This window comes from Aspergillus terreus, genomic scaffold (genome assembly GCF_000149615.1).
Source record: "Aspergillus terreus NIH2624 scaffold_5 genomic scaffold, whole genome shotgun sequence".
NCBI lineage: Eukaryota > Fungi > Ascomycota > Eurotiomycetes > Eurotiales > Aspergillaceae > Aspergillus > Aspergillus terreus.
The window spans coordinates 1,528,753-1,540,246 of NT_165928.1; the positions used below are offsets into that span (position 1 = coordinate 1,528,753).

The 11,494-nt window shown below is 51.9% G+C and overlaps 4 protein-coding genes across 4 annotated transcripts; 1 reads left to right on the forward strand and 3 right to left on the reverse strand.

Moving 5' to 3' along the window:
* Positions 1–631: 631 nt before the first annotated feature.
* ATEG_04094 (uncharacterized protein) lies at positions 632–2,628 on the reverse strand (the record flags this gene model as incomplete). The annotated part of the gene is made up of 2 exons (XM_001213272.1): positions 632–1,611; positions 1,665–2,628. 2 exons carry the CDS (start codon positions 2,626–2,628, stop codon positions 632–634), a joined length of 1,944 nt encoding a protein of 647 aa, XP_001213272.1.
* Positions 2,629–5,930: 3,302 nt separating this feature from the next.
* Positions 5,931–7,397, reverse strand: ATEG_04095 (uncharacterized protein; the record flags this gene model as incomplete). Its single annotated transcript, XM_001213273.1, has 3 exons — positions 5,931–6,337; positions 6,382–6,973; positions 7,032–7,397. The coding sequence occupies 3 exons, from the start codon at positions 7,395–7,397 to the stop codon at positions 5,931–5,933; spliced, it is 1,365 nt and encodes a 454-aa protein (XP_001213273.1).
* A 1,094-nt stretch (positions 7,398–8,491) lies between these two features.
* On the forward strand, positions 8,492–9,476 carry ATEG_04096 (BTB/POZ domain-containing protein; the record flags this gene model as incomplete). The annotated part of the gene is made up of 4 exons (XM_001213274.1): positions 8,492–8,628; positions 8,691–8,849; positions 8,901–9,395; positions 9,449–9,476. 4 exons carry the CDS (start codon positions 8,492–8,494, stop codon positions 9,474–9,476), a joined length of 819 nt encoding a protein of 272 aa, XP_001213274.1.
* Positions 9,477–10,206: 730 nt separating this feature from the next.
* Positions 10,207–11,267, reverse strand: ATEG_04097 (uncharacterized protein; the record flags this gene model as incomplete). The annotated part of the gene is made up of 5 exons (XM_001213275.1): positions 10,207–10,521; positions 10,584–10,652; positions 10,724–10,898; positions 10,953–11,088; positions 11,249–11,267. The coding sequence occupies 5 exons, from the start codon at positions 11,265–11,267 to the stop codon at positions 10,207–10,209; spliced, it is 714 nt and encodes a 237-aa protein (XP_001213275.1).
* Positions 11,268–11,494: the final 227 nt, after the last annotated feature.

Consider the following 11,494-nt stretch of genomic DNA (forward strand, 5'->3'; position numbering starts at 1 on the left):
CGGCGTGACGCTGAAACCCTGCACGTATCAGGCCATCTATTTTTACCTATGCCTCCTCACCTCACCTCCCTCCCTGTTCCCTAACCGCGGCCTCTGGCTATGGACTCCGTACAATACAGTAGGTATGATTATTGGCTGCGACTCGCTCCCGTCCCTTCGCTTGGCAGGTCATCTTATACCGTGTGTGCAAGTGCATGTGCATGTGGAAGAAAAATAGAATTGTAGACTATGTACTCTAAGACAAAACGCTCACACAAAAGCAACGCACAAAACAATCACACATCATCCATCATAACAGGACATAGATCAGATCGAACCCCCTTGCTTTCTTTTCCCAGATGGCAACTCACGCCCGACTCCAACCGTCAAGCAACAACAAACTTTTGGTCGTGGAATCATCACCACATTCCAGCCGCGACACCGACCATCCAGACAGACACAGTCTCGTCCAGATCGATGTTACGGACCATCGCACCAAGGGAAATAGAAGAAAGGTGTAGATAGGAAACATATAAGAAGAAATAGAAAGAGATTGCATCGTAGAACTCCGAGACGGGTAGTCCCCCCAAACAAAAACACCGAGGGTATCGTGGACAAGCGGCCAGAAAATGACGACTTCTATTCAACGCGTTCAAAAGGGCAACTGACTCCGGCGATGAGCGTCCATCAGCTTGCGTCGCACCGCCTCCCCTCCCGTATATCCATTGGCCTTGCGTTTCCGCGTAGGCGTGCGCTGGTCGGCATGTCGCGCGTGTCGGAAGACACTCGCCGGGCGGGAGGGCGAATTGGCTGGCATAAACTCTCGGTGTTGCGGAAGACGTAGTAGCGCCTGGTACCGGTTGTGGTTCCGACGGAAAGCCGTCACTATCCCCCGGTCCAGATGGTTGAGGAATCGCTCCGCACTGTTGGCCTGGTGCGACTCTCCCCCACGATTGGGAGTAGGGGTGCCCGAGGTCGCCGCCGGCATCGGTGCAGCCATAGGTGAAGTCAGAGATTCTTCATCAAACGGCTTGTCCATGTCATCGTCCGACGAGCCGTTCCCGAAGTCGATGAAGTCATCGACGTTCAGAGATGCCTCCGGATCTTCTTCATCGTCGTCGTCCTCAAACGAGCTATCAATGGCAAATTCCCGAGACGGGTAGAACGCTTCAGGGGGGCCCATCACCTGCCCACCAGGCGCAATGTCATTGCCCAGAGCGGTCATCATGAGATTAGCACTCGAGGCCAGCATCGGGCTCAAGTCCGCATGGTTGGGCGAGGCGAGCGCATCCGTGTCACTCTCGTCGATCAGATGCATCGTCGTGGCCCGCGGGCTGTTATTCGCGGTACCACACACGCTGTTGGTCGCAGACTCTAGCCAGTCATGGCGCGAGGAGGCGTACGCCGGAATAATCACCAAATGCTTCCCCGTGCAGTCCACGAGAGCGACGGGCTTATGGGGATCCGCAACGAAAGTGCCCATGATGGGACCCCGTCGACGGCTGGTAGTATCGCTCTTGTCATCACCGGTAGGGGCCAGCGACGCAGACGAGTCCCGGCGCAGGATCGACCGGGGGTGGGTGATGGTTGCGGGAGGGGGAAGGTCTTCATCTGTAGTCTCGCCATCATCGGCTTGTAGGGGGTCAGCATAGGGAGGAGGTGGTCATCATAGGTAATCTGCATACTCTCATAGCCGCTCGACTCCGATGCATCGGAGATGGCATCGGACTCCACGTGATAGATATTCGAATGTCCATAGTCGGACTCGGCATACATCTCATTCGATTGCCGACGATGTGTGGCGTAGTTCTCATTGTCGTTCTCAATCATGCGACGAAGCTGGGGGTCGAGGGCATCCTGCTGAAGGAAATCACTGGGGATCTCGTCATCCGAGTGCGAGTCACTGTCCGAGGAAGAGTCGGAGTCTTCCTCAAAGTGCACCCGGCGGGCCACCGGAGTCTCAATGGCGGTCTCGCTGGCCATGTCTGCTTCGCCAAACACCTCCATGGCCGTGTACAGTTGTTCTTCATCAAAAAAGGAGGCGGCCGACAACAGCATGTGGTCGTCAAACACATTGGGACCGGCCCAATCGTGAGCACTCGAGACGTCCGAAGCGGCCAACATACCCCCGAGGGAGTGCTCGTCTTCCGACTCGACAATGAGCAACTCCTCCAGCTTCTCGACGTCTCGATCTTCTTCATCGTCACCGTCGCTGATGTAGTCGACGGCCGCATAAACATCATCGGAGCTATCATCCGAATCATTATCATCGCTACTACGCTGGCCGTCGTAGCCATCGTCGTCCGAGATTCTCATTTTCTTGGCCCTCTTCGACGACTTCATGCCCGTCTTATGACCCCGGTCGCGACGACCATAAGACGGGGCCCGGACAGCAGGCTGATCATCTTCATCATCCGCATCTTCTTCCGAGTCGTTTCCCTCGTCGCTAATCTCCGGGACTGAGGAGACCGAGGACACGCTGGAGATAGACGCCGCTCGTCGTTTCCGATCGGAAGTCAGCGAGCCGGAGGGGAGGCCCTTGCCGGACTTCCGCTGCGAGGATTGCGCCATGCTGGAAAGGGGACTGGAGTGGTGAGAGCGGGTCTCCTTGGCACCGCCGGTGGGGAGTCGTTTCGTAGTCGGCGACATTGTTCTCCCGACAGATGGCAATCGTCTAGAATGTACGTGTAAAGGATTGGTGTGTACAAGTTTTGGTGTATAGGGACTGAGGATAGTATTGATCGACAGTCCGGACCGATGATGTCAAGACGAGCAGGACTCGAGTAGGGGTGAAGGTTCGTCGAGTTCTGACGGTGTATTCGTAATCGTGGTAGGGAGACTTCGGAGTCGAAAGAGTTCAAATGGTAGGGATTATAGGGTCGAGAGAAGATGACGGTAAAGGGGTCGGGGAGAAGAGGAGGGGGTAAGACTTTTTCTGCTTGGGATAGAACGCAAAAGCACCTCACCGTCCCGATGGACGTCAAAGTGCTTCTCCTGTGAATCGATTGAAGGGCAATTCCGACGCGGCCAGTGGAAGCGTCGAAAGAGAACAGATATCGTCAAGTCAAATTGGAGGATACTCGGAGCTGCTGGACTGAGGAGGCCAGGGAAGGGCCTCCCCAGCGAGAGATTTACAGCTCAGCGAAGGCCATTCTGGCGAAAACCCTTGACGATATCTGAATAAGAAGAAATAGAAGTGTGGTGATAGTAGTTGAGAGGACGAAAGAGTAACAGCGGCGGTGAAGGACCGGCAGGTGGGATGAGGGGTGAAGGATGGAAGTATCGGGGAAGATCAGGAAGAGAAGAAACGGCCGGGAAAAAGTAGAGGGCCGGAGGAGGGAGATGATCAGCTCTTTCCCTCCCGTTACAAAACGGAACGCCTCTTTTCCTTTTCTGGGGAGCTCCACTTATGGATCGGAAGTCTGCTTTCCCATTGGCTCATTTAGGTTCACCGCATCTTTTTCTTTTCAATTTTTCTTTTTTCAGTGCAGGAGGCCAATCAGTGCTCTCCCTGTTACTACCTAGTATTACCTTATGTATGGAGTACTGTAGGTAGAACTGGGGCGATGAAAAACCCATTCCAGAGATTTCAGGAGTCAAGGAGCTGAAGAGTCATTAGGACGTATTAGGTAGTGGAGGGTGTAGGTACTCCCAGAGACTATGTCAGCAGAGCCGATGGACAGGATGCAAATCCCACGGATGGACGCAGTTGGGTATCTCTGGCTGCAGCGGAGGATTCATAGTCATTCCGAGTCTAGTCATAATAATAACATGCCACGTCGTAAGTAACAATAGGATGTTTGGAACTACGGGAGATCTGGCCAACGAAGACGAACAACAACCAGAAACACAATCACCCATGACTGGCTACCTGGTCCTTCTAGCGCAATCGCAAAACTCGTGACTCATCGAACAGTCATCAATCTCTTTCTCGTCGTCCGTACCGAGGATAAGTCCAATATCAACAGGCATATAAGCCGTTATGCTTCAAGTATGCAAATCTGGCGAGCCGCTGATAGAGAACGGGGAAGAGCATAGAAAACAATGCAAGATGATGTAGCAGGATTTCCAGGAGCATACTCATTCCGAATCATGTTCCTTTGTCCTCCTACCTCCTTGATCCCGTCAGCCAGGGACATTCCCTGCCCCGTGCTCAGATATCATCCGACTGGATAGTCACTTTCCCTTCTTTGGAAACACATGTGGCTCTTCTTGTCTGTGCGAAATGATTCATCTATTTTGGCATGCCGATTTGATAGATCATTCCCGATGCAGGCGGCTGCATGTTGAATCAGTTCATCCCCAATCATAGTGTTGTATCCAGGCAATACGCGGGTACAAAGCGGTACGGCGCAATACGGCAAGGGACGGGGGTACCGGCAAATCCCCCCGTCCGGATTGGTCAACCACGCCACCGGCGGCTCAAGCTCATCGAGGACAAAACTTTTGGATGATTCCAGGTTACCTCATGATTCCCAGCTCGTTCTATCACGATTGTCTCGGTTTTCACATAGTCTCCAGAGAATGTCGCTCCACTGGAGTGGCAAAGGCTAGATCAACTCCCTCGAGGTTCTCCGTATCTTTCTTCTCATGGAGATCGCCGCCGGTTTCCACCTGGCAGCAACGTCACGATCAATCTAGCCCCGTCCTCGGCGCTACTAGGGGAATTTAGAAAGCTAATCATCGACGAGAACTCGGGAGCAGAGATAATCAGCACTTTTGGCGTTTGGCATGCATCATGCAGGTCTTGATTGGGGAGAAGAAGCGGTAAGGGACTGGTGGCTACCTAACCTACTGTACATTACCAGTAGGATTAGGTACATTCGCCCTCATTCCGTCGGTGGGACAGAAGAACATTTCGTGGCTAACTAGTGGAGGTAGCGTCGTACGGAGTAAGGTAGTTTTGAGTACATAATGGATAATCAGCTATTATTATTATGGATACTATGTCGCCCTACTCTGTATTATTGAGTCGGAGGGATCGGCTGTCCACGTTGTCCGAGGCTTGCTGCCTCGTGAGTCTTAACTGAAAGAAGTACTCGGTCGTGCTCTTCGATGGATACAGTGGACCGTGGCGAGATGATGTTCTCATTATTGCATTCATTTCTACGACACACACAGGTCCATCCCTCTGAATAGTAGTATCCATTCACCCTCCACCTGAATCGTAGACACAAATCATACAGAGTATTCTGTCGTATTGCCCTCCAGGTGGTGATATCGATGGCTTCTATTTTGATCCCCCGCCTAGCCCAACTCGGATTGCTGACTCACGATCGGCATGTAATAATAGTTCTGATTGGCCAATGGGTATCTGCACCCCGCAGTCATCGATTTTCCCGGCAGATATGCCTTCCAATCATCAGCCGCCAATGTCCTTAGGTAATCTAGGTTAGACTTTTAGCACTTGTTCTTCTCCTGTTCTTGTCCAACAATCTGGTTCTCCTCATTATGCCATTCTGATATCACTCGAATGAGGGGATATTGTTTAGATTCAGATCGGAAACCATTAACCCCTGAATGTGGACGGGACGGACGGCACCCATCCGTCCCATCAAAAGATTGTCATGACATCGGACAGGTTGTCCATCTAATCCTGCGCAGTTGCCACCGGAGCCAAGGATCCCGCACCGTTATCCACTCCGATCCGCAACCATGGCTCACCGGATGGTGAGGAAAATCCATACGACTAATCCACCTCGGTCCAAATACCATTGAACATTATTGTACGATCTTTGATTAGCCCGTCGGTCGACAGATTTTGTTTCCTCCGGCTTGTTGCCGGTTCCCTTGATCGGGTAGAGAAAAACATGGAAGCTACGGTATCAAATTTTTCATTCGAACTAGTGAGACAGCGGAGGTATCCAAGGAGCTGCGGAAATGAAGCCGAAAACAAAGAAACTCAAACAAACAGAAATAAGTCAAGACATTATAGGTATTAGTATGCTGTACTATGTTCCCGGATATGGCTCGACTTTCGGAGCCGGCTTTTGCGACGGTCGACCGAAAATGGACAACCGCGACTTGGTTCTTGTAGGTTTTGTAGAGTTCTCCTTCTCCTTCTTCTCCGTCTCTTCGTTGTCTTGTTTGTCATCACTGGCCGAGGCGGTCGCCAATTCCCGGGACTGCTGGGCCTCTTTCACGCCTTCGCGGATTTGAGCCGGAGATGCTCCCGCAGGAGCGGTAGTGGTAAGCGTCTCCGTAGCTCGGATCCTCTCGTCGGGAGAAGATTCCTCGTTCAACTTCCTGATTTCCTCCTCCGTCACGAGGCGCTCGTTCTCAAGGCGGACTTCACGTCCGCGCTTATGGCAGTACCACAAGACAAACAGCAGAACTATGACGCGCCATGTTAGCCAACCTGGACATATTTGAAGATACGTTCTTCTAAAAATGATCACTTACTGAACAGTGCTGTCGACCAGAGCACATTCACCCCCAACACGGCCGGGAACCGGGCTCTCAAGAATGCTACAATAGACCGGAGCATGCCTACGATGGCCGCGGGCTTTCCAACGAGCTCCTTCAAGCTAGGTACCTGAAGTCCCATTTTGTTGGCAGCCGCGGCAGCCTTACCCACGTTTTCGACATTGACACCGCTTCTCGCTGCTCTTTCGCTGGCCGCAGCAAGGATTTCTGGTGCCAGGGACTCGGTCCACCGTTCGGGAAGTTTCTCGATCAGCTTCTGGAGAAAGCCTGGTAGCTCAGAATATGTTTTCTGCAACTGCTTGTTGCCGTTTGTCAGGAGCATTTCCAGGTCGTGATATGCGGTTGGGACGCCGTTGATCAAGTCTTTGAAGATCAGTTTGAATTTGCGCAGGAGTTCCTGCGTTTCGTCGCTGATAGAAAACACGCGATTATTGTCGGCTGCGAGGTTCAGCCGCTCAAGAATGTCGGTCATGTCTTCCGCCTCTTGTCTAGCCTCGGCGTCGTTCTTGTCAACGGTAGTTACATCTTGGGTATTCGTCTGGTTCTCTTTGGGCGTCTCTAGCTTGTCCTAGAGGCAGAATAGTCAGACCTCTCCCGACAGGGCGGTGGGCGTCGAATCGACTTACTTTCTTCTCATGGTTGCTCTTCTTGCGTATCCAGTTCCATGGCCTCCATTTCTTTTCTGGCTGTGAGGAGCTCTCGGCTTTTGCCGGCTGGTCCTGGGTCTGTTCCTTTGTTGGTTCGTGCGCCTTTCTCTCTTGCTCGCCCAGTTCCCGGCCAAATTCCTCCACGGGGGACACTGGTGAATGAAGCTCCGTAGACCCGGGCTCAAGAGGGCTGACTGGAGATAACGGACCATCAGCGGGCGTCTGGGCGGGTTGTTCTGCCATGATGTTGCGCAAGAAAGCCTCGTCTTCCGGCGTTAAGACTGGGTCTTGCGACTTTGGTCGAGAGGAAGGTCGCTGGGACTCAGTATTTGCGTATTCCTGCATATTCAAGGATTCATATGAGAATGTTACTCTCTTCTTTGGAACGCAGTAGTATCCTCGTAGCGCAGAGGTTGTAGAAGAAAACGAAGGTAGAGCTGGTCAGGCGGATTTGGCGAGATCGCGGGGAAAACAGGGATACAGATACAAGAGGAGCAAGGGATGGACGTAAGGAAGACGTTTAAATTTTTATAGATTCACAGGTAAACACTGCAGGAAGTCTGATGCAGGTAAGACGGCCAGATATTATATAAAAAGATTAATATGTTGGAAAGGTGGCGGCGTCAACAAACCCCAGACGATGATGGTGAGCGATGATATCACTGATATCACTGCCATGTGATGCAAGTGTCTGCGCCACATTTAATCTGCACAGCCACGATATGATCTCCGCCACATCTGAATGTCCTACTCCTACTTTGTATACAGTACTTAGTCAGAACAAAGTATACAGACACTTCCTATGTAGTACTCAGGATCACAACACCATCTTTCTCCAAAGAAAACGTATTCTCTCATTTCAGATGTGTAGTTATCGCATACTGGTACCTAATCTACTAGGTATACGCCTAGCCACGCGTGTCTACAACATCAAAGCCAATAAGACGCAACATCCCCTCCGGCCTCATCCATCACATGATCCCCTAGTCGACAATCGTATTTGGTCACCATCTCCTCCATCTTCCTCTTCTCTTCCTTTTCTTTCTTCCACGCTTCCCCAGAGTCGACCGTCCCCCCGCTACGACACAAGTTCACTCCCATCCAGAGTGGATTTTTTGTCGCATGCGAAAGCTCCTTCTCCAGGACTTTCGATTCTCTTCGGAGATCCGTAGGTTCTTCATCTCCGTGACATGAAGACCTGCGACTACGAGCAGAATCTCGTCTTGGATGGGCAGCTTCCAAGGCTCCTTCTTCCTTCATGCTCCGACAGCGGTGACGTGCATGATCCGGTAGCGTCGTTTCTTTGCACCGACAAGTTCGTCCACTCATTTTTCCCTCGTCTGTGTTTTTGGTTTCTTCTGTCGCTCCTTTGCCTCTATACCTGGATGTCTCTCGTGTCTTTCCTGGCCCGCCTCATGGATTTGGACGGCACTTCCATGATGGCCGACAAACGCTCCTTTGACTCCAAGAATCGGGTGGGAAAGTCCGTCAAGCACGCTAAGAAGAAGACGTTCGATAGGCATGTGTCCAAGGCGAGAAAGATGCAGGAGAAGATGGAAACCCCACCGCCCGCAACGTCAGTTTCGCGCCATCAACTATCTATGGTGTTATCAAAGACCGACTGATATCTATCTGCAGTCCCATCATGAGCCCGATAGTCACTTTGATCGTGGGCATGGATCAGCGTCTTTTCGTCGCGCACGAAGACATTCTGTCCCGCTCGCCGTTCTTTGCGGCTATCCTGCAGGAACAGGTGGTTGAAGACAATATGAACAAGGCGGTGGTCTTACCAGATGAGTATGCTTCCCCTTTTGGCTAATCAGTTAACAGAAGCTCAAAACATCCTAGAGAGCCTGAAATCCTGTCCTGCGTTCTCGAGTTCCTATACAAAGGCGACTACTTCCCACGAATCCTCCGGAACAAAAAGACGGATTCGTGGGAACTCGAGAACGCCCAGGACGTCTATAACACCGGCGGCCGCGGGTCGAGTGAAGCGACAATTTTCCACTCCGCGGTCGGCGATATCGTCCTCCGGGACACGGTCGTGTACTGTGCAGCCGAGCGATATGAGCTGGAGAATCTCAAGAAGCTTGCGCTGCGCAAGCAGGGGCTGCAGAGCGGCATCCCCATCGATGTGATCCTCCGCTCCGCTCGGTATGCCTACGACCACACGCCGGACACAGAGTATCGACTGCGCGCTCATTACCTGGCGATGATCATTCGCACCCGGCAGATCTTCAAGAGCAGCGGAACCATGCAGATGGAGATGGAGACTGGTCACAAGTTCTTTTTTGATCTGTTTGTGGCAATGTGCAACCATATGGATGATCTTGAGGATCTCAGGTGAGTCTGCGGGCTGCTGCTGTCTCCACACGTGAAGTGCTAATCCATGATAGAGAACCTGACTTGCCCAAGAAAGCCTAATGGCGACACGCTACAACAACCCAGCACATTATAAGCAACAAAAGCCCAAAAAAAAAAAAAGAAGTTGTCCATTCATCTCACGCCCCAACAGAATGCCAGACTATGGGGCTATAGCTGATATCGCCCTTCAATTCGTCGAGGTTGGCCGACCATTTGAGTATGGTTCAAGGGACCATATACTATACCGCTATTTAATCATCTAGCGTTTGTCTGTTGTTCCAGAGCCATTCCTTGCGCGCGTTCTGTACTGCATTGAGTATCTTGTTCATCCCGCTCCTTTCGCATGACTGTTGTATGAGTGATGTTGGTAGAATGATCTAGCTAGGAATTGAGAAATTCGGCCGCCTCAGTCGGATGTCTAGTAGCATGTATATCTGGACAGATCCCTACTTTGGAGTCTGCCTTATTAGATACTACGCTTGTACGCCTTCTCAGACATGGAAGACCAGCCCGGCCATATCACCGATAGAAAGTAGTAGTAAACGTAACCAGCTACTACATAGCTGTATCCGAGAAGAAAAAGACACCAGCGCCACGTATTCACATTCCTTCTCCCTGTGCTAGCTGCTCATAGAGCTAAATTAGTAAACTATCGATACAAATATTAAGAAACATCCGTGTTCATTAGCGAACCGATCCCGAACCCAGTCGCTCACTCGCAATCTCATCAAGTCACAAACCCCTAAGACACCATTCGCACAGCAGACAAAATAACCACAATCGAAACAGTTCAAGCAGACTTCTTCTTCCGACCACGCTTGGGCTTCTCCTCAGGAGACTCAGCCTCATCCTCACTCTCGACCTTCTTCTTCGCAGCCTTCTTGGGCGCCTTCTTCTCCGCAGCCGCCCTCGCCGGACGACCACGGGTCTTCTTGGGCTTTGGCTCGTCGGACAGCTCCTCCTCTTCCTCGTCAGACTCGACGGCTGCCTTGCTCTTTCTGGACTTCTTGGGCTTGGGAGCGGGCTCCTCCTTGTCCTCGTCCTTGGCCTGGGCACGACCGCGCTTCTTGGTCTTGGGCTCAGGCTCTTCCTCCGACTCGTCATCCTAATCATAGCATTAGCGTCGGCACTAAAGCCACTCTTACAAAGAGATGGGCGCATGCATACCTTGGCAGCAGCCTTCTTCCCGCCGCGCACGCGGAACCCGACCTTGCCGGGACGATTCATCTCGACATCCTATACACACGCAGTTAGCCACAGACAATCGAGAGGAAAGACAGGCGAGTGAAAGAGCAGGTAGAGCTCACCCCCTTCCACTCGTCATCGTCGACATGCCCCTGCTCCAGGGCCCGCACAACGCGCTCCTGGTTCTCAGGCGAGAGATCCTCAAAGCCGTCAATCGCCTCGGGATCCTTCTTGTCGCCGCTGAGCTCCTCGATCGTCTCGTTGAGGTTCGAGATGATCTTGGGAGTCACGCAGCCCCTGCGGTGGATGTCAGCGGCAATGCAATGCTGATGATAGTGGGTGAGAGCTTACCAGTGTCGCCACATGAAGGCCTTGATTCTGTCATTCTCGACCCAGGTGCCGTGGCGGAGCTCGCCCTTCTGGATCTTGATTTTCTGATCCTTGCATTCCTTGTTTTGGCAGCCGGCTCTGGAGGTGGAGGCCTCCTCTGGGGTTTGTTAGTAGGAACTAAAAATGGAGGGGGTGCGATGATTGAATTCAATCAAGGGAAGGGGAATATGGAGACGGCCATTTTAATGCAGAGGGAGGGGAATGGATGGTATCTTCTGAAGAAACATTGGGAACATTGAAGAACAGGACAGACGTACCCAAACGATAGCTTGGCATGGCTTGGAGGTGATGCTATGCTTCTCTGCGAGGATGATAGAAGAGGCGCAAAAACAGCGCAGATGGAAGATTAATAGACAGCAATTAGTTGAGAAAGCAAAGGAAGTGGACGGAGAAGAGATGAAGGGCGATGAGATGAAGATGGAGTGGAGAAGGAGACGGAGAAGGGCAGCGCTGGACAACAACAAAAATCACCCGCCAACGGAGCACGCCACAGACCAGTCCCG